At 39.6% G+C, this 20,837-nt stretch overlaps 1 protein-coding gene across 1 annotated transcript in view; it reads left to right on the top strand.

The window, feature by feature from the left end:
- Positions 1–698: 698 nt before the first annotated feature.
- Positions 699–20,837, top strand: part of sin3b (SIN3 transcription regulator family member B) — a 32,127-nt gene continuing 11,988 nt past the window's right edge. Inside the window, exons 1-14 of the mRNA XM_030132072.1 lie at positions 699–1,206; positions 2,357–2,463; positions 3,554–3,707; positions 6,171–6,536; positions 6,761–6,916; positions 10,028–10,156; positions 10,319–10,408; positions 10,569–10,687; positions 12,454–12,667; positions 12,781–12,897; positions 13,072–13,310; positions 14,911–15,094; positions 15,864–16,716; positions 20,157–20,326. Coding sequence (XP_029987932.1) covers positions 1,096–1,206; positions 2,357–2,463; positions 3,554–3,707; positions 6,171–6,536; positions 6,761–6,916; positions 10,028–10,156; positions 10,319–10,408; positions 10,569–10,687; positions 12,454–12,667; positions 12,781–12,897; positions 13,072–13,310; positions 14,911–15,094; positions 15,864–16,716; positions 20,157–20,326 — 3,009 coding nt within the window. The 5' untranslated portion in view covers positions 699–1,095. The remainder of the gene's footprint in view (positions 1,207–2,356; positions 2,464–3,553; positions 3,708–6,170; positions 6,537–6,760; positions 6,917–10,027; positions 10,157–10,318; positions 10,409–10,568; positions 10,688–12,453; positions 12,668–12,780; positions 12,898–13,071; positions 13,311–14,910; positions 15,095–15,863; positions 16,717–20,156; positions 20,327–20,837) is intronic.

Raw genomic sequence — 20,837 nt, 5'->3', positions numbered from 1 at the left:
TTCCATGCCAAGAAGGAGGGTCTAAGGACGAGGGGTGCCTGGGACATTAACCCATTTCCTTCATCCACTGTTTATGAAATAAACAGTCAAATATTAAGCTGATTTGGTAAAGCCCTGTGAGGCAACCTTGTTGTGATATAGGGCTCTACAAATAAAACTGAATTGTTTGTAGATCATTTGACTTGTTTGTTGTTTATGTCTAGATATTTTAATATATACTTTTATACTGTTGCTAGTTATTTCTATATAGATATATTTTTAAATATCCTTTTACTTTTCTTCATTTTATGGTTAAGGTGGTTCTGGAATAAAGGGCAAGTTGCTTTTCAGGTATGTCTTTTTCACGTTTTTGCTACTTTTTTCACCTGTTCAAATTATTGTTTAATCGACTCAGACAATAATCGATAGATTAATCGATTTTACAAAAAATAATCAATAGCTGTAGCTCTAAATGACAGATGGGTGATGCAGTTTGATGCCACTGTAACTGTAATAGATGCAGATGTCTGAGTAGTGACTGGCCTGTCAGTGGTGATCTTGCACTTGAGGGTACAGTGTGGGGAATATGTAGCTACTGCTTTCCATGGAGTAACAGTTCCTTTGTAGCAGTGAAGGGGGAGTGGAGCAATCTGATTCTTGTGAACTCAGCTCCTCCCATCTTTGCGACTGCGCAGTGCAATTTTTCACCTCTTTTTTTTCATTTTCACTCCTACTCTGGCTTCCGGACGCCAAGACAGACCGCTGCCGCCGAATTTAAAGAGACAGGCAGTAGTTATTTTAAATACGATAAACGGCAACCATTGTCCCTAGGCTTATTTTCCGACGCTTCTTCCATCAGCTTGTTTATTTCGATGGCGATGTTGAATCCAAGTCGTCGTGAGTAGTCGCTTGTCTGTCATCACACTCGTCTCTGCTGGGTTTTCCGTCCTTTTGCGTTGAGCCGAGACTGTCCAGCGAGGCAAAGTAGGGTTGCTTGCTGGCAGGCTGGCTTCCCGACCGAGAGGAAGGTTTGTCGGCTAGCCAACAACTGGAGGTACACCGAAGCTTCCCTCTTAAGTTGTGGTAGTGGCTTCCAAGCCTCCTATCGCCGGGATAATGGCGAAGATTCAGGCACACAGCACCGCCAAGCAAATAAACCAAATTCAAGACAAGCCTTACGTTATAACGCAAAAGCAAGTGCAGCAGCAGCACTTCCAGAAGCTGAAGGTAAGACAACGGACACGACAAGGGAAAAGTCCCTCAGAGTCAGAACCATTTTGTTCGCCTGATCATTGCATTGGGTTTCAGGCATTCCTCTTTCTCCTCTAGTACTGAAAAGGGACGGTGGCTAGCCTTAGTTAGCTCTCTGGCCTATTAAAAGTAATTCAGTGCTCAACAGCCGAACATTGAAATTTAAGGTTAGACGTGGACGCAGGATTTCATTAATGAATGTGTGTTCGACAGTCGAGTGGCTTAGTTAGTGCTAGTTTCTTATTTACGGTGTCAATACCAGGCACTAGAGCAAACGTTAACTCAAACCTCGGTAGTGGGAAGTTCCTCCTTGTTCGTTTTTCAGCCTCCGTGAACAAAGTGGAGGACGTCAGCCAGGCTAGCTATTTCTGTTCATTAGCAGCTTCATTACATATTTGTTTATCGCCGTGTCTCCAATCATATCTTTGTGCTTTTTTGCCGACACAGTGCCGTAGGTCAGGGACTAGCTGTATTTAACCGTGTTGTATAAACGTGTCCGTGGGTAACATTAGGTGTTGTAAGTGTAGTGGAGTTATTTATCGTCAGTTGACTGGCTGTGGGCTAGCGTTAGCCACAAAACCCCCCTTTACCATAGACTTATGAAAATGCTCTCTGTGGTATTTTTTGTACTGAAACCTTGCGTTATTGTTATAAATAAAGCGAGCTGAGGTCTAGTGAGCAAAAGCTGCTTGGTGTTGGTTGTATGTATTTATATATGTACTTGAACAGACTGTACAGCTAACTACCGTTAGTGCATTTGTTGATATTGCACTAAAGCTGAGCAATGAATATAAGCAAATATTCCCCATTCATCACGTCCTAACATGTCTACGAACAGTTTAGAGGAATTTGAGGTGTAGTTAAACATAAGTCTTTGTTAGTGTGGGTACTTGTAATGTGAGAGGAGTATTACCATGTTTCGCTAATTATAAAAGGGAAACAATTTAGCACTGGTGTGTAGACAGGCTGTGTCCTGTCAAAGTGCACAGTGTGTCAGAGCTGCATTGACCTCTGAGCACAGACCTGCACCAGGAACATCCATTAAATCTTAACACACAAAGAGGAGAATCAGGTGAAGCTGTCTGTGCTATTAGGATGACTGTAATCTCTTTTCTCCGTTGTTCAGGTTGAAGATGCTTTGTCATATCTGGACCAAGTCAAAATTCGCTTTGCAAATGATCCTGGAATATACAACAAGTTTCTCGACATCATGAAAGAGTTCAAGTCACAGAGGTATGAATTACAGTGTACGAGACACACACTCAACCCTCAAAGACCCAAACATCCATCATTGACCAAAAGCATCCACTGATCTAACTGTTGAACCACTAATCCTATCAATACACTGAAATAGTTGATATAAAATGCAGTTTGTCATCTTTTCATGGTCATCAGATATGACCCATTTGGACATTCAGAGGCTCTGTAGTGAATGTGGAAACACTGTCATTTTTGACAACATTGATTCACCAGTAAAACCCATAGAGTTTAATAAGTGATAGTGAATGGAGACAGTTATTTTTATGTTTAGTTAATGATATATTTTTGTGTAAAAAAAAAAAAAAAGTGTCCTTCTGTTTTGATATATTAACCTTTGAAGTTACGCTGACCTTTTATGAACATCTACATGATCAATTAATTAAATATAGGAAAATGCCCGATTTACACTGAAAAATGCAGAGGATAATAGGTAAGGCAGATTTATTTGTATAGCACAATTCATACACAGAGCAATTCACAGTGCTTTACAGAAATGGAAAGAGACAGGTTAAAACCACACAATTACAATTAAAACATAATCGATAAAACATAAATAACAATCAATTAAAACAAAGTAAAAGAGAAGAGTGCAGATAGAACCCTTTCTGTTGTTATATGCACAGTTGAACAGAGCCATTTTCAGCCTGGACTTAAACATTGTCAGAGTAGAGGCCTGTCTCACATCATCAGGAAGACTGTTCCTGAGTTTAGCTGCATAGAACTGATAATATTACAATCAGTGGTGATAAATCACCTAAGACAGGATGGATTTAGAGGAAAAAAATAATTTGGAAGTCAACACAAAAGTAGTTCTGGATTTTTAAGATTTAAATTGTAAATTCAGTAATTTTAAAAGATACACTCTACCTTCCCATGGATCAATCATACATTTGCCTACAATGATAGATTTATGGGCTTCATTGCTGAGCACACAATTTAAGCCACTTTCTCTAAATTTGAGTGCATGGCTGAATGTATTGAAGAAGCTGATAGAACACATGGCCAAAGAACTGCTGTTTGATGTAAACCACAACAATGTAATGTGTTTTCTGCCTGTTCATAGCATTGACACACCAGGGGTGATAAACCGTGTGTCGCAGCTCTTCCACGGACACCCAGACCTAGTCTTGGGCTTCAATGCCTTCCTACCACCAGGGTATCGGATAGAGGTGCCTAAAAATGGGATGGCTTTCCTCCAATCTCCATTCTCTGCACAGGTAATGTGCACACCTGCAAGATCTGGACTTGTTACCTCCGCCAAGGAGGTTATGTTTTTGCCAGGGTTTATTTGTTTGTCTGTTTGTTTGTCTGTCCGTTAGTGTGCAACATAACTCAAAAAGTTATGGACAGATTTGGATGAAATTTTCAGGGTTTGTTGGAAATGGGATAAGGAAGAAATGATTAAATTTTGGTGGTGATCGGGGGTGAGGGGGCCACGGGGGGGCCACTGATCAGCCTTGGCGGAGGTCTGCGCTCTCCGAGTGCTTCTAGTTTTTATTAATTCAAATTAGGATTTAATGAGAGTTAAACATGTGAGGATAGTTCATCATCACAAATGCATATTGTTAAAAGTAATATTCGTTTAACACAGCAGGGCTTTTACATTTGTAAAGACTGAAAAGGTGTGGGGGGGTTTTGTACTACACTTCAGTTGAGTGCTGTCTTTTGGTTGGAATTCAGGGATGTAATGATGACTTACACAGACACAGTTTAAAATGCACTGCAAGTGGTGACAAATGTTTGCTGAGAATGTAATTCATTTCTTACAATGTGATTTTAAAAAAAAACAATGGAATCATAAGCTGGTAGTGATTTTTATGTTCTGACTCAAACCCATCTCTGTATCCTTGAGTTTACGATTCTTAATTTAGGTTAAGTAACTAAATGAGAAAATTCCACATTTCTTTGTTGTTGTTTTTTTCTATTATTACAGTACAATTTAGAAACTAAATGCCAGTGACTTTTTATGAGGGAGATTTTCTTGTGCCACACAGATTTGTTTTGTCAGGATTATGATTTGGGGGCGCTAAAAGCCTAGTGTGTGAGTGTTACACACATACATTTTTTTCCAGTTCAGGATCCCAGTCAGTCACTTAAAGTTTTTGTCACCTGTATCAAGCTGTGACATATCTAACAGTGGATGTATGTTTTCCTTAACTAACCTCTGACTGTTTATTCATTGACATTATACTTGCAATTTGAACTTGCAATGAACAAAAATTATTTGAGTTTTCCTTATAATTATGCCGCTGGAGTTTTTTACTTCTCAATCACATTTTGTAAAAATTTATGGCTATTTATGTGCTATAATCCCTTCATTTTGATTGCATTTCTGATCCCTTCATTGTTCTAGATATATTTTGTGATTAGTTAATGTTGTGCAGAAATACGATGGGCTATTTAAGGAAATTTCAAGTTATCTGTAAGCCTATTTATTTCACTTTGCAAGTCTTTAGAAGCATTTTAGTAACAAAATGCTTGTAAAACATTGTAACCCCCCCAGAGCACTGATCTTATTTAGATGCTCATCCATTCACAATGCATGTGAACATTTGACATGCATAGAGATCAAGGTATATCATAATGCTGAAAAATGCTATTGCACCTTGTGTAGTTTCCTCAGTTTATTCAGATTTAGAAGTATCTGTATCTGTGAATGCGGAAATAGTTGGTGGCACTTTGATACTGGATTCTGAAAAAATTTTTATACTGATTTTTTTTTTTTTTTTTCCATTTTAATGAAGAGAAATTACAGTACATGGATGTTTATACGTTCAAAGCCATTTCATAACAAAATATATAAACCAGTTTATTGCAATGATGTTCAACTCCACTGTTTTTCAACTCTAACTTTCTGTTTCATCACTCTATTTTTCTGCTTTAAAAAATATTTACAACGGCTTGAATTTGTCTGTCAACACTAATATTAATTTAAAAAATGTATAAATGCTACATATTTTATGTATGTGCTGTGTGCTCTGATACTGTTGATCTGTTTCATAGGTATTGATATTTTGTGTCAAATGATAAGATATTTTTTGATGCTTGATAGTATTACATACATTAGGTAGTTGTCCAGCCTTACCTATGTGTAACATGTGTCATTTCCTGTTTTTTGTTAATATGGTGTGTATCAGTTAATATTTAGATGTTTAAAGTCTTTCTGGGTATCCTTTAGTCTGCAGTGTTAGTATTTGATTCATGGTCTGGGTTCTTTGCATGCCATACAACTCTCTGTCTCTGCCCTTGTTTGCTGTCTCCTCTTCTATGAGTTATTGAATAAGTGCACAAATTGCCAACAAATATGAAATGGCAAAATATAAAATAACAAAAAAAGTTGAGCAGTGAACAACAGTGATGCTTCTGGCTGGACTCCCTGTTTGGAGGCAGCTGTTGCATATAAATCCAATCACTCCTCATTTTTCCTGCATGAAAAAATACTCAACGAAATCAAACTGAGCTCAGTTTAAGTGATATTAATAAATTAAGTGTCAAAATATGAGATTAGATAATGTGATTTGTTCAGTTATTTTGGAATTTAAGCTCCTGTTGAGGTGTTTTAACATATCTATATAAATGACAGTGAGTTAATATTGTTAGACACTGTGTACAGTTTTCCTTAAATAATTCACCTGTAGTCCTGAGGCTGAAGCTTTTCGTCTGTCTTATCATCTGTCCAGGTCTCTTCGAGCCAACAGGGGAAGAGTTTCACCCCCTCTGTAGTGACCACCCCCTCAGGTAGTGCCTCTGCCGCTCACACTGAAGCCGGACCTGCCCCGTCCACAGAAGTCAAGGCAGCGTCTTCAGAGTCCCTATCGTCCTCCACCTTGGCCGGACCTGCGGAGCCTCCAAGCAGACTCTCTCTTCCATTGGCGAACAGAGAGAGCCAGAATCAGGCAGCCACCTCCTCGGTGTCCCCACCTGCCTCTGAGACAAGCCCCGTGGAGTTTGACAGTGCCATCAGCTATGTGAACAAGATCAAAAACCGGTTCCTAGATCACCCAGAGATCTACAGAGCTTTCCTGGAGATTCTTCACACCTATCAGGTAAGGCAGAGCTCGTATGTCATGGCTTCAGGTGCTTTTTGTTGTATATTAGGAAACCATTAAGGCAAGTTAGGTTTGTGTGGTTACTGAGGATAGCTGATGGTGTCTTTTGCACCAAGACCACTCACTGGCTGTTGGCAGCAATTCTGCTCTGCTTTTTCTAATTAATTTTAGAACCCAATTTAGCAACTCTAAACACAAATATTCCTTGTATCATCCATCAGAAGGAGCAGCTGGAGGTGAAGGAGAGTCGAGGCAATCGAGGCAGCAGTGGGATGACAGAAGATGAGGTGTTTTCCAAGGTTGCCAGCCTTTTTAAGGGGCAGGAGGACCTACTGGCTGAATTTGGACAGTTCTTACCGGATGCCAAGAGATCACTGGTGAGTAACAAATTATTTAATTATGAACTATTACCCTTCAGAAGTGTCATACTGGTCATTTCCTTTTTGGATATCGAATACCAAAGTTATACTCCATTCCATAAAAACATTTATTGAAATATGATTGATCAGCCATTATTCATTTGTGGCATATTTGACTGAAACAGATTCAGTCTAATAAACAGAAAACAGACATTTATAGTTCTTTACTACATTAAGTAGTGTTTGTAGTTAATGCTAATGAGGATCCCCATCCCTAAAAAAGTCCTCATCAATGTAAAATATAAAAAGAATGAGGTATGTACAGCTATATATCATACAGCTAAATAAAATGAAGCAGCAGAATACAACAAAATATACTTTGAAAGACTGCGATGGTAATATATGAAATAGTAAGATGTGGCAATATGCTGTTTTAAAAACTGTTTTAATACAAAAACAAAGATTTTAGCAAAGTTTCAGGTTTAATTTTTTGACATTATACCTGAAACAACTATTGCATTGCATGACTAGAGATCACAGGGATGGAAGCATGTAGTTAAGTATCCCTGTTGAATTAATGGCTAGGAGTGATGGCTGACACTCTTTTTTTTTTTTTTTTTTTTTTTCCCCTTGCTGAAATGATCACGTGACAGACAATGACAAATCTGGAGGCAGCAAATGCAGGCATCTGTGTCACGGTTCCAAAAATCTGTGTTTGTCTGTCCACATTAGAGTTCTAACTAAAACAGGGTCAACAGGGTTTCCTCAAGTCTCCACTTATACAGCGTACGATGCTGCAGTAATGGTGGTGTAAACAGAGCAAAAGTTATGTGGTGGTTAAAACAAAATGTATGGGTTTACATGTAGCCCAAAAACTTTGGGCGGACAATGCCAATGATGGTAGCCAGTTTTAGAGCTTTGCTTTTTGAATAATAATTAAAAAAAAAATCTCTTTAAAGAAAAATTTCAGTTGAACTTTTTGCTCTTTTTTTTTTCTTCCATTTTTAGCTTACCAGCCAACAGGCCGTAAGCTATTGTCGTCATGTGGCATCCGGCGTCATCGTCGTCTGTTGTCGTCATCTGTTGTCGTCTGTTGTCCGTTACAAAAATTTCAATCGTCTTCTTCTCCGAAACTACAATTCCGATTGACTTCAAACTTGGTATACAACTTCTTTATGATAATGTCAACAAAAGTTAGTGAAATTATTTGGATCCGGATCTGATTCTGGATTTGGTGCGACTTTGAAAAATTTCCCCATTATAAGAGATACGAAGTTGATCAGTGCAATAACTCAGTAAAAATATAAATGATATCAAGTCGAAATTTCTACAGTACAGCCCTGATGGGGAGGTGACCAAAGCCTAATGGCCATATGCTGATCAGGATCTTCTTCTGGATCTGGGAACTTTAGGAAAATTTAACATGGGCTCTTATGGGAAAAAAATTTCAATCGTCTTCCTCTCCGAAACTACAGTTCTGATTGACTTCAAACTTGGTATACAGCTTCTTTATGATGATGTCAACACAAGGTATTGAAATTATTTCGATCCGGATCTGATTCTGGATTTGGTGCAACTTTGAAAAATTTTCCCATTATAAGAGATAGGAAGTGGATTGATACAATTAATCAGTAAGTATCAATGATATCAAGTTGGAATTTGAATTTTTTACAGATCTGATTGGAATATGACCAAACATGGGGTATTTCTGTAATATAATAAATACACACAACTGGGTGATAATAAATGGCATCTGGATACATTTCCCAAAGCTTTTAATTTGGCCGGTAAGCTACAGGGCCATTGGTTTTATTTTTTCTTTTACAATGAAGCTGCTCTGGCACATCTGCTACAGTGCTTTAATTTCTGATGTATTTAAAGAGAGGCTGAAGATCACATACATTTATACATTTTAGCACTATCTTAAGCCTGAGTTATAAAATGTTGAAATGTTATGGATATGTTCACAGAAATTTAATCCAGTCTCAAAGGTCAAGGTCAAGGTTACTTTATTTATACCCGTAGGTAGATGTGTTTTGCAGTCTCTGTGATTGCCTTGGCATTACAACAACACATACATTGAACATGCAAGACAGGCACTTGATCACGCCTGCAGACAGGACAAAAAGACAGAACAAAAAGTGCTCAGTGTTCCGCCATTCATCTGTATAGCAGCATGGATAAGTAAAAGAATAAAATAAATAAGATCAAATAAATAAAAACAAGATGCAATAAAACACAATTAAAACCAGAAAAGATGAAATAAAAACAATCTGGGATAAAAACCAGGATAAGAACATAAAATTTAAAAATTTAAAAATTTGAAGTCACAATAATATTAAATAGAGCAAAGAAATGGAATAAATAACTAAATAAGTTGGTAAAGTGCAATGTCACTATTTCTTATTGAGCTCAGTGACAGCGACAGGAACAAAGCTATTTTTATAACGCTGTGTCCTGCACCTTGGGACTAAGAACCTCAGTCCAGAGGAAAGGAGTTGAAATTCACCTCGTAAAGGATGGGAGTCATTGTTAAGAACTGATGAAGCCATCCTCTGCACCTGTTTAGTGTACAGGGAGGCGGGACAAGACTGGGACTCGCCAATCAGGCGACTGGACCATCTCACTATTTGATTTAGTGAGTTTCTCTCTGCAACTGAGGTCTGACCGAACCACGCCACCAGACAAAAAGATAAAACAGACTCAATAAAAGAACGATAAAACAAAGTTAAAATGGTTCGGTCAGTGTGGAAGTGTGCCAGTTTCCTAAGGCAGTGGAGGCGCTGATGGCCCTTTTTACACACAGATCTACAGTTTTCATTAAAACTCAGTTTTTCATCAATTATCGTCCCAAGGTATTTGTGTGATTGCACTTGCTCTATAGTCTGACCTTTAATTAAAGTGACTCTGTGCCTGTCCTGTTTTTTCCTAAAATCGATAATCATATCTTTTGTTTTAGATGTGTTCACGTGAAGGTAGGACTCCTCACACCACTGGACAAAGTCATCAATAATAGGGCCGTGACTGGTCTCCCCCTCTTTGAGCAGGCTGACAATGGCTGAATCATCAGCATACTTAATGATGGTCCTGTTATCATATTCATTCTGCAACTTTCCCTCGTATTTCTAGTTCACAGGGAGCTCACTGGCAGGAACAAAAGAACAGCTGAAGAGACCAGAGGAAGAGGACACGATAACCAAACAGAATAAAAAGAGGCCCAGGCCCATACTACTGCAACACATGTCCCCACTACTCAAGGTACTGCGGTCACAGTCAATGCCCTGTTAATAATGACTGACCCAATAATGTACACACATCCTTGAGCTGAAAAAGCTTAGTATGTGCAGCTAAAATGCTGTACTCACATGTAAATGTACACATTGTTAGGTATTGATTTTTCTTCTTGTTTTGCAAATTTAGAAAAAGATGAAGTATTCCTGTACCAAAGATCAGTCCTTTGCTTCAGTTGGTAAACATGGAGTCCTACGTGAATTCTCCTTTTTTGATAAGGTGAGTTGATGTTTTCCATGGCAGTGGGGTTGGATTTCTTTCTTCCCTCTGATCTGATCTCTGCTCCTCCTACTTTTTCCTAATTACTGTCTCTGTATTCTTTATTCCTCTTGATACCTGTAGTTGTTCTCATTTCTTTGTCCTCACACACCTCATTCAGGTCCGTCGCCTGTTTAAAAGCCAGGAGGTGTATGAGAACTTCCTGCGCTGCATTGCCTTGTTTAACCAGGAGGTCGTTTCAGGAAGTGAGCTGCTACAGCTGGTTACTCCATTCCTGGGGTGAGTGGATGAAAAGATAATGAATGATAAGATAATAAATGAATAAATACAGGTCCTGCAGTTGTAAAAGAGATATTATGACACTTGTTAATTGTTGATATTGTTGATGGTATTAAACTGTAAAATATTTCTCAGACTGTCATAGATTTCTTCTCCAAAGCTTGACATTGCATTTTCAGTTTTATTGGTCAGTTTCCTTGTTTATTTTCTTGTTTTCAGCATCAGGATACCAATATTCTACTTCAGACAGTGTAATGCTGTGCAAAAAATGCCTCCAGTGGTCTGAGGCTATGACTTAAAAATTTAGATTTATAAAAAATGATAATGTCACTTCCACACTTAAATGGTCTTATTAGGTGTCAAGTATTGTTTTCACATGGAACTTGCTGCAGCAGTGGATGGAAATTCAGCCTCAAAAGTTGACAGTTTCCACAGCTGATGTTTGGTGAATACTACTGTCTGTTCTAACAGTGCTTTGATACATACAGAGGGTTCATAAGTAATGTTTTTATCAAGCCACTTTTATTTTTAATTTCTGAAAAAAGAAATTTGAAGAAAAAAGTTTTTTTTTTACGTTGGTTGAGTGCACCACAGTCTGTGTATACCATAAAAGGTAAACACCAATATGTGCAAGGAGAACAGAGAATATGTATGAATGGGTGGATCAATACAGAAGCTGCAGTGTTCACTGAATTAATACAAGTAACAGACAGAAAGGTCATATTAGATCGAAAACAAGTGTTAGACAAAGGCATTGATTAACTGTGGAAAAGTTTGAAACAACATTGTATGATCCAGATCAGCAGCTCAGGAGGCAGAAGCTGAGGCCAGTTTCAGGTGTTTAACAAACACTGTGTTCCTCTTATGTCTGTCAGCAGCTGACATTGTAGCAGTATGTTATAATGTGAATCATTATAATGGCAAATATTTAAACCAGAGATGTCAAACATTTGGCCCAAAGCCAGAACTGGCCTGCCAAAGGTCCCAGTCTCACCCACAGGATGAATTTGTGAAATGCAAAAATTACACGGAAGATATTTACAGTCAAGGGTATCAATCATTTTAGTTCTAAACTCCAGCATTTTAACAATATTATGCCTGTTACTAAATGTTTTGTTTACATAATATTGTTAAAATTGCACTTATTTTTCCTGAGAAATTTCAGTTCTTTCAGGTTTTTAGCATTTTGTTATGTAGTTAGTTTGTAAATGTAAACAATTTCATTATTAAATGTAACTTTTTTGCACTAAAACAAAGAGAAAAATTTTGAGTCATTATGTATAGGTATAACTATTATGCTGGTATTTTACGGGTTTTAGATCATATTTGGATGTATGTGGCCCTTGAATTTAAATGAGTTTGCCACCGCTGGTTTAATCCATCATGATGCTGAAGCACCAGTTCTTAATGTTCACATAACAGTAGTGGGTAGAATCTCACCTAAATTTTTATTATCTTCTTTTTGATTTTCTGACATCTCTATTAAAATTTGCAAAACATTTTAACCAAAGTCAGCCTTGTGTAACTACACTGCAGGAAGTATTATGTCACAATGAAAAAATTAACAAATGAACAGAAAACTGTAAGTCTTTCCATCAGAGAAATTGGAGGTGTTCTATAATTTAACCATTGGTGCATGTATATTCACATTTCACTGACATAACCTTTAAATGTGACTTGAGCAGCTTTGAGGTGATGAATATAACTGTGCTAAAAGTCACATGGTGTTTCTTCTGACTGTCATTCATGATTCTATCTCCTTGCAGGAAGTTTCCTGAACTGTACACACAGTTCAAGTCATTTCTGGGGGACAAAGAGCTCTCTCATGCTGTGTCAGGGCTGTCAGATCGCTACATGGAGGGGGGAGGGGGCAGGGAGGTGGATTATGCCTCCTGCAAACGCCTGGGGTCCAGCTACAGAGCACTGCCTAAGACCTACCAGCAGCCCAAATGCAGTGGACGCACAGCTCTGTGCAAGGAGGTACATGACTGAGCATTAGAACTGGGAATATGCTGAAGTACATTTATTAACTCGTCATTTTTGGAGAAACTCATTTCTTGTTGATGGTCCTGTTGATGTGTTTGTGTGTGGAGGTGCTGAATGATACCTGGGTGTCATTTCCGTCATGGTCGGAGGACTCTACTTTTGTCAGCTCAAAGAAGACTCCGTACGAGGAACAGCTGCACCGCTGTGAGGATGAACGCTTTGAGGTAACACCTCCATGCAGTCTTGTGTTTATGCTTCCTGTGAGAAGGAGACATTTTTGTAAATATTAACTTTTCAGTGTTTGTTTTTGCCCTTTATGAAGTAGGAGTTCAGTTGTACTCCATACTGTCCTCGGTGTAGATCTGCTCTTCTGAATACTTTGTCATTGCTGTGACTAGTTGGATGTGGTTTTGGAGACAAACCTAGCCACCATCAGGGTGCTAGAGAGTGTCCAGAAGAAGCTTTCGCGGCTCTCACCTGAGGACCAGGACAGATTCAGATTAGATGACTGTCTGGGCGGGACCTCTGAGGTCATCCAGCGCCGCGCTGTGTATCGTATCTATGGCGACAAGGCCCCTGAGATCATTGAGGGGCTGAAGAGGAGTCCTGCCACCGCTGTGCCTGTGGTCCTCAAGAGGTAATGGCTTTAGTTTTGTCTACCTTTGTCTACATTTCTCTACCAGCAGGCAGATTTCCTTTTGCTGCAAAATGTATTTTTTTTTTTTAATGAAATACCTGAAGGTCATTGGCAGTGCTGTTTCTAATTATATTGTTTCTAGTGTGAATTCAGTGAACACTGCACTCTCCTTATTAAGCCACATATAATTATTTGCTAAATTAAGTTCTGCACATATTCTGCATGATATTGTAGTGGTTAGCACTCCCACCTCACAGCTGGAAAGTTCTGGATTCTCAGTTGGGCTGGAGTCTGTTCTCTCTACATCAGGCAGGTTTCCTTCGGCTCCTCCAATTTCCCCCCGCCATTAAAAGCATGTACTCATAGGTTAATTCTCCTGTTGGTGCCCCTGATCATGGTGCTGATGACAGTCTGGAGTTGGTCCCTGAGTACCTTTGAGGGCAGCTCACTGACCCTAATGTGCTACTGCTAATGCTAGGTTCTGTGTGTGTATCAGAATGAGTAAAATGCAGAGACTGAATTTCCCTACAGGGACAATCAAGCAAGTTAACCTTTATTTACTTTGACATTTACCTTTTATTGATAGAATATTTGCACCTCTCCCAAATGTAAAAACTTGTATTTTTTTTTTCCTAGTTTCTACTTGAAGCTTCTGGTTGGAAACACACCACTGAAACATTTGATGAAAGAACTGAAATTATTCCAGTAATTTTAATGGATTTAAATTTTTTTTGGTCATATTTAACATGGCAAATTACTGTGTAGATTCTCTCTAACATGTACATTTCCTTTATTTAACCGGTTGAAATTCTTAATGACATAAAAAATGCTTTTCCACGTCAAGTATGTGAAGGCCTACAGACCTCCAGAGGAAGTTCATTGGGCAACATGTGTTACCATCACCCTGTTTAGATAGATTGATGTTCACAGTACAACCATGTTTCCATAAAGTTGTAATAAAATGTAAATGATCTGATGAGTAACATCATGGTATCATGATGGGGATGGTAATCAATAGAATACAAAGTAGGTTAAAATCATATGCTTTAAAAACACAGAAATAATCAGAAAATCTGTTGAATGTGTGTTTTGAGTTTTGTCTTATTGATTATTTGCTAACGGTCAGGGTTTCCCATAAAAATGACAATCTCTCATTCTTCTGGAACATTAGTATGATCTGTGTACAAAACAGTGAGAACAGACAACTTCCAAAAAGCTGAAAGACAAAACTTGATGAGGAAGTCAACTGGGGATACTGCTGTTTCCATTAGGTCAGGAAATTTCATTTTAGGTTTGACGCTTTCTGTATTGATTTCAAATTAATTTGTCTGAGGTCCTGATACAGACATCCTAGGTATCTGTGTTTACAGGGTCTGAGTGAACCTTAAAAGCAACTGTTGTAGCCGTTTTAAAAAACTGGTTGTATATTGAATGAATTGGAAATGTCTCATACATGTGCAAAGATAATGTAAGAAATCTATTCCAAAATCTGTAGAGTTGCTTTTGCAAATACTTTCCTATTTGCTCAAACTACCATATCATTAGGAAAATATATTGCATTCCTAGTACAGTACATTAAGTGTGTCTTTATCTTTTACAGGTTGAAAGCCAAGGAGGAAGAGTGGAGGGAGGCCCAACAGGGCTTCAATAAGATCTGGAGGGAACAGTATGAAAAGGCCTACCTAAAGTCACTCGACCACCAAGGAGTGAACTTTAAACAGAACGACATGAAGGCTCTGCGCTCCAAGAGCCTCCTCAATGAGATTGAGAGCGTCTACGATGAGGTACATAGAAAACATCTCTTCATATCTGCCAACTTCAGTAAATAAGAAAATTATTTGAAGTATCATATTGTATTAATCCGTAAATGCAGGGCTAATCCAACTGGGATATGGACGTATTGCCATGACATTTAGTGTCAAAAATACTCACAGTTAACTTGAACTTGGAGAATATTGGGAGGAATTATCCATTGTAGTTGAATGTTTTTGCCCCAAGTCCCGTTCCATTTCAACCTATTTGGCATGTTCCTGTCACAAAGGAGATGACCTTTTTATTGTAAAAGTTGTGAGGTCACCCAAAAGCTGCTTAGTGTTTTCACATCTGAAAGTCCAAGTTAATGTTGGTTTTCCATTTTGTACATTGTGTTTGGTTTTGGTTTCACTATTATGAGAGTAGACTAAACAACTTAACATGATATACATCTGTTTTTCCCCGCATCCTCTACATGTACTACATGGCCTTGTGCTTGATATTGACTGGTTTATAGACATATATGTGTCTGGCATTGGGATGGTGTTGGTTCAGCTCATCTTTGCCTATTTCTTATTGTTGTATTTGGAAGTTTTAGAATTTTCTGACCAAATGACCTATGATGCCAAACCATAGTTAGTGTTATCTTGACCAAAACTACCTCTTGTGTGACCAGGGGCTGTTTGGTCCACACCATGATCCAGGTTTGGGTCAAACTGTGTGAAAGCACCATCTATCCTGTGATCCTGTGACAGCATATGTTCCATATTTTCCTGCATTAATCAGTGTTCTTCATTTCAGCGTCAGGAGCAGAGCACAGAGGAGGGTGGTGTTGGCCAACAGGGTCGTAATGGATCTGGTTCAGCCTCGTCCAGTGAACCACATATGGTGTTCACATACGAGGACAAGCAGATCCTGGAGGACGCCGCCTCGCTCATCATCTACCATGTCAAACGCCAGCCCACCATCCACAAAGACGACAAGGACCACATCAAGCGCATCATTCAGCACTTTGTCCCCGACCTGTTCTTCTCGCGTCGTGGTGAACTCAGCGACACTGAAGAATGGACAGACGAGGAGGTGGAGCCTGAGGATGGAGGAGAGAGAGGAGGAGGCGGGGCAGCAGCCGCCACAGGAGGAGGAAATGGGAATTCTACTAATGCATCAGGAGCAGTGGTGGCCACAGGTCTGTCTCAACCCCCGCCTGCCCAGTCCCAACCCCAGAACCAGACCCAGGTCCAGCAGCAGCTGAATGGTGAGTCCAGGCGGAGGCGCTGCAGCCCATCCCAACCTGCAGACACTGAGACCTCCACCACCTCCAGCAGTACCAGCCAGCCCGCAGCCTCTACTGGACCCACAGCGATGGAGATGAGTTCAGGCACTGCTGGGGAGAAGGTGGACCTGCGCGACCCTGAAGCTGAGCACCAGAAGGAACTGGATGGTGTTTACAACCTCTTCTTCGTCAACAACAACTGGTATTTCTTTTTGCGGCTGCACCAGACGCTGTGTTCACGGCTGCTGCGGGTGTATCGGCAGGCGGAGCGGCAGCTGCTGGAGCACAGAGCCGAGCAGAGCCGGGAGAGGCTGCTGATGGCGGAGGGGCGGAGGGAAAAGGCATGTGACCTCGCCATGGAGCTCCGCCTCAAGCAGCCCAGTAAGTTCAGCTAATGATGGATGCACATGTTGAAATGGTCACGTCTAGGGCTGGGCTTTGTTCAAATACCAAGACCAGTAAAGATGCCTGTGTTCAATACTGGTCCCGAAACAATTTCAAGAAGTACCAACTTCTCATTTAACCCTCAAAGACCCAAACATCCACTGACAATCAAAACTACCTGCTGATCTACTAATCCTATTAATACATGTAAATAATTGGCGTAAAATGCAGTTTTTCTTCTTTTCTTGGTCATCAGATATGACCCATTTTGGATGTTCAGAGGCTCCATAGTGAATGTGAAAACACCGTCATCCTCAGTAACATTGATTCACTAGTAAAACCCTTGGAGTTTGACAAATGACAGTGGATGGAGACACTTGTTTTATGTTCAGTTATTGATAGTTTTGCTGAAAAAGTAACTTTCTTCAGTTCCATCTGTTTCTGATATAACCCTCAACTTTTAGCTTTTTTTTTTTTTTTTAAATCAGTACCTGATTTTCACTGAAAAAACACAAAATACAGAGGATAATATAATAAATGGTGACACGGTGGTGCAGTGGATAGCACTCGTTCCTCACAGCAAGAAGGTCCTGGGTTCAATTCCAACACCAGTCAATGGGGGTGGGACCTTTCTGTGTGGAGTTTGCATGTTCCCCCGCGTCTGCATGGGTTCTCTCCGGGTACTCCGGCTTCCTCCCACCATCCAAAGACATGCACTGATAGGTTAATTGGTTAATCTAAATTGTCCATAGGTGTGAATGTGAGAGTGATTGATTGTCTCTATACAGTACAGGCCAAAAGTTTGGACACACCTTCTCATTCTTCGCATTTTCTTTATTTTCATGACTATTTACATTGTAGATTCTCACTGAAGGCATCAAAACTATGAATGAACACATGTGGAATTATGTACTTAACAAAAAAGTGTGAAATAACTGAAAACATCTCTTATATTCTAGTTTCTTCAAAGTAGCCACCCTTAGCTCTGATGACTGCCTTGCACACCCTTGGCATTCTCTTGATGAGCATCAAGAGGTAGTCACCTGAAATGGTTTTCGCTTCATAGCTGTGCCTTGTCAGGGTTACTTAGTGGAATTTCTTGCCTTATTGATGGGGTTGGGACCATCAGTTGTGTTGTGCAGAAGTCAGGTTGATGCACAGCTGACAGCCCTATTGGACAACTGTTAGAATGCATATTATGGCGAGAACCAATCAGCTAAGTAAAGACAAATGAGTGGCCATCATTACTTTAAGAAATGAAGGTCAGTCAGTCTAGAAAATTTCAAAAACTTTGAATGTGTCCCCAAGTGCAGTCGCAAAAACCATCAAGCGCTCCAACGAAACTGGCTCACATGAGGACCGCCCCAGGAAAGGAAGACCAAGAGTCACCTCTGATGCTGAAGATAAGTTCATCTGAGTCACCAGCCTCAGAAATCGCAAATTAACAGCAGCTCAGATTAGAGACCAGATGAATACCACACAGAGCTCTAGCAGCAGACACATCTCTACAACAACTGTTAAGAGGAGACTGCGTGAATCAGGTTTTCATGGTCAAATAGCTGCTAGGAAACCACTGCTCAGGAGAGGCAACAAACAGAAGAGATTTATTTGGGCCAAGAAACCCAAGGAATGGACATTAGACCAGTGGAAATCTGTGCTTTGGTCTGATGAGTCCAAATTTCAGATCTTTGGATCCAACCGCCGTGTCTTTGTGCGACGCAGAAAAGGTGAATGGATGGATGCTACATGCCTGGTTCCCACCGTGAAGCATGGAGGGGGAGGTGTGATGGTGTGGGGGTGCTTTGCTGGTGACGCTGTTGGGGATTTATTCAAGATTGAAGGCAACCTGAATCAGCATGGCTACCACAGCATCCTGAAGTGACATGCCATTCCATCCGGTTTGCGTTTAGTTGGACCATCATTTATGTTTCAACAGGACAATGACCCCAAACACACCTCCAGGCTGTGTGAGGGATATTTGACCAAGAAGGAGAGTGATGGAGTGCTGCGCCAGATGACCTGGCCTCCACAGTCACCGGACCTGAACCCAATCGAGATGGTTTGGGGTGAGCTGGACCGCAGAGTGAAGGCAAAAGGGCCAACAAGTGCTAAGCATCTCTGGGAACTTCTTCAAGACTGTTAGGAAACCATTTCAGGTGACTACCTCTTGAAGCTCATCAAGAGAATGCCAAGAGTGTGCAAACAGTCATCAGAGCTAAGGGTGGCTACTTTGAAGAAACTAGAATATAAGAGATGTTTTCAGTTATTTCACACTTTTTTGTTAAGTACATAATTCCACATGTGTTCATTCATAGTTTTGATGCCTTCAGTGAGAATCTACAATGTAAATAGTCATGAAAATAAAGAAAATGCAAAGAATGAGGAGGTGTGTCCAAACTTTTGGCCTGTACTGTATGTCAGCCCTGTGATGAACTGGCGAAATGTCCAGGGTGTACCCCACCTTTGCCCGTAAGTAGCAGGGATAGGCTACAAGTGACCCTAGTGAGGATGAAAGTGGATTCAGAAAGTGAATGAATATAATAAATGGTGATAAAGATTAAAGGGAGAGAAAAGTTAATTTGGAAACTGCCACAAAAGTAGCATTGGGTCTTTATGGGTTCAATACAAAACAAAAATCACAATACACGTGTGTATAAATCTTTGGTTTTATTCTTCAGGTCTTTTGACTTTTTACACACTCAGAGCAGTTTTATACAACTTGAAGTTGTTAGCATCATTAATTTAAATGTATAAAAGCAACAGTTAGGTTTATCCTGTATCTGAGAAGTTCACTTAGTGCTGTAGAAGTATTAAAGATATCCAGCCCAACTTATGTCAAAAGTATTTCATATAGTTTTTTTTTCATTGAACTCTTTGTTGGAATTTTCCTTTCCATCCTCTGTTTTTTAAACCAGTTAGTGTTTGTGTACATTCACTGTACATTCGTAGAGAATACCAACCAGAAATTCAGTACATTTTTTAATGCTCAAACCATTCAGTTAGTCTGTTATTTAAGTTTCTGAACTCCTTTTATCACCATTAGAATGACTTCTACCGACATGTTTTGTCACCATTATATTTCAAAGCTTTGAAAAACAGTGTTTTGTGATTTATAACAATGTGATTTGCATTAAACACTCCCAGGGGATTAACGCGTTACATCTCACAGCATTTTATAACAGAAAATAATTACACATAAGTAATATTTACAACTTGTATATGTATCTGTCAGTCACCGTGGGCAAAGTAAAATATAGAAACCTCATTAAGCATCACACTTGTCAACAATTTCTTCTGTAGTCCCCCATCTGTTACTGAAGTATAATTAAATCAGCCATGATCATGAGGTGGACACACCGTGGTGAAAGCATGAGCAAAGACGAGCCTCTTTATCCTCATGTATAAGACCTGTACATGTTTTCTTTTTTGTTCCACAGGTGAGGTGGAGTTGGAGGAGTACTACCCTGCCTTTCTTGACATGGTTCGCAGCCTCCTGGACGGGAACCTGGACTCTACACAATATGAAGACACGCTGAGAGAGATGTTCACCATTCATGCCTATATCGGATTCACCATTGACAAGGTCATACACAACATCATCCGGCAGGTAAGCAGCCATCAGAATCAGTAGTTGAGGGGTTTTTTTAGGGTACAGTGAGGTTTAGTGGTCCGCCCATAAAATATTAGCTGCTTTTTCACCCAAAAAAACTTTATTTGGGATCAAAGTCATTGCAATATTTTGACATTAGTTTGTAAAAATACAAAAGGTGCTCACTCTGTCAAGTAATTGTCGAGATCAGTAAAACCAGGGTAAGACTGCTCTGATGTCATGTGTTACAGTGGAATTTTTGGTTCTGACATATTGCCCTGACTTCTTTTCCTCAGCCACAACAAAACACTAACTTTTTATTGCAACCTTTTTCTGCTTCTCTACTTGTTTTTCCTAATATGGTTTGACTGTGAACAGTTAGTGGATGTTAAACACTTTTACAACAGTTCACAGTAACCCCCCCATATCATATCATTATCATGTGGTATTATACTGCAAATATGTATATATGTATGTGCAGAAAAGTCATTGAAATAGCAGATACTATTTATAGTCAGACAGACAGACA

Source organism: Sphaeramia orbicularis, chromosome 4, assembly GCF_902148855.1.
Source record: "Sphaeramia orbicularis chromosome 4, fSphaOr1.1, whole genome shotgun sequence".
Taxonomy (NCBI): Eukaryota; Metazoa; Chordata; class Actinopteri; order Kurtiformes; family Apogonidae; genus Sphaeramia; species Sphaeramia orbicularis.
The sequence above is the reverse complement of the archived record's forward strand: the minus strand, read 5'-3'. Positions and strand labels throughout refer to the sequence as shown.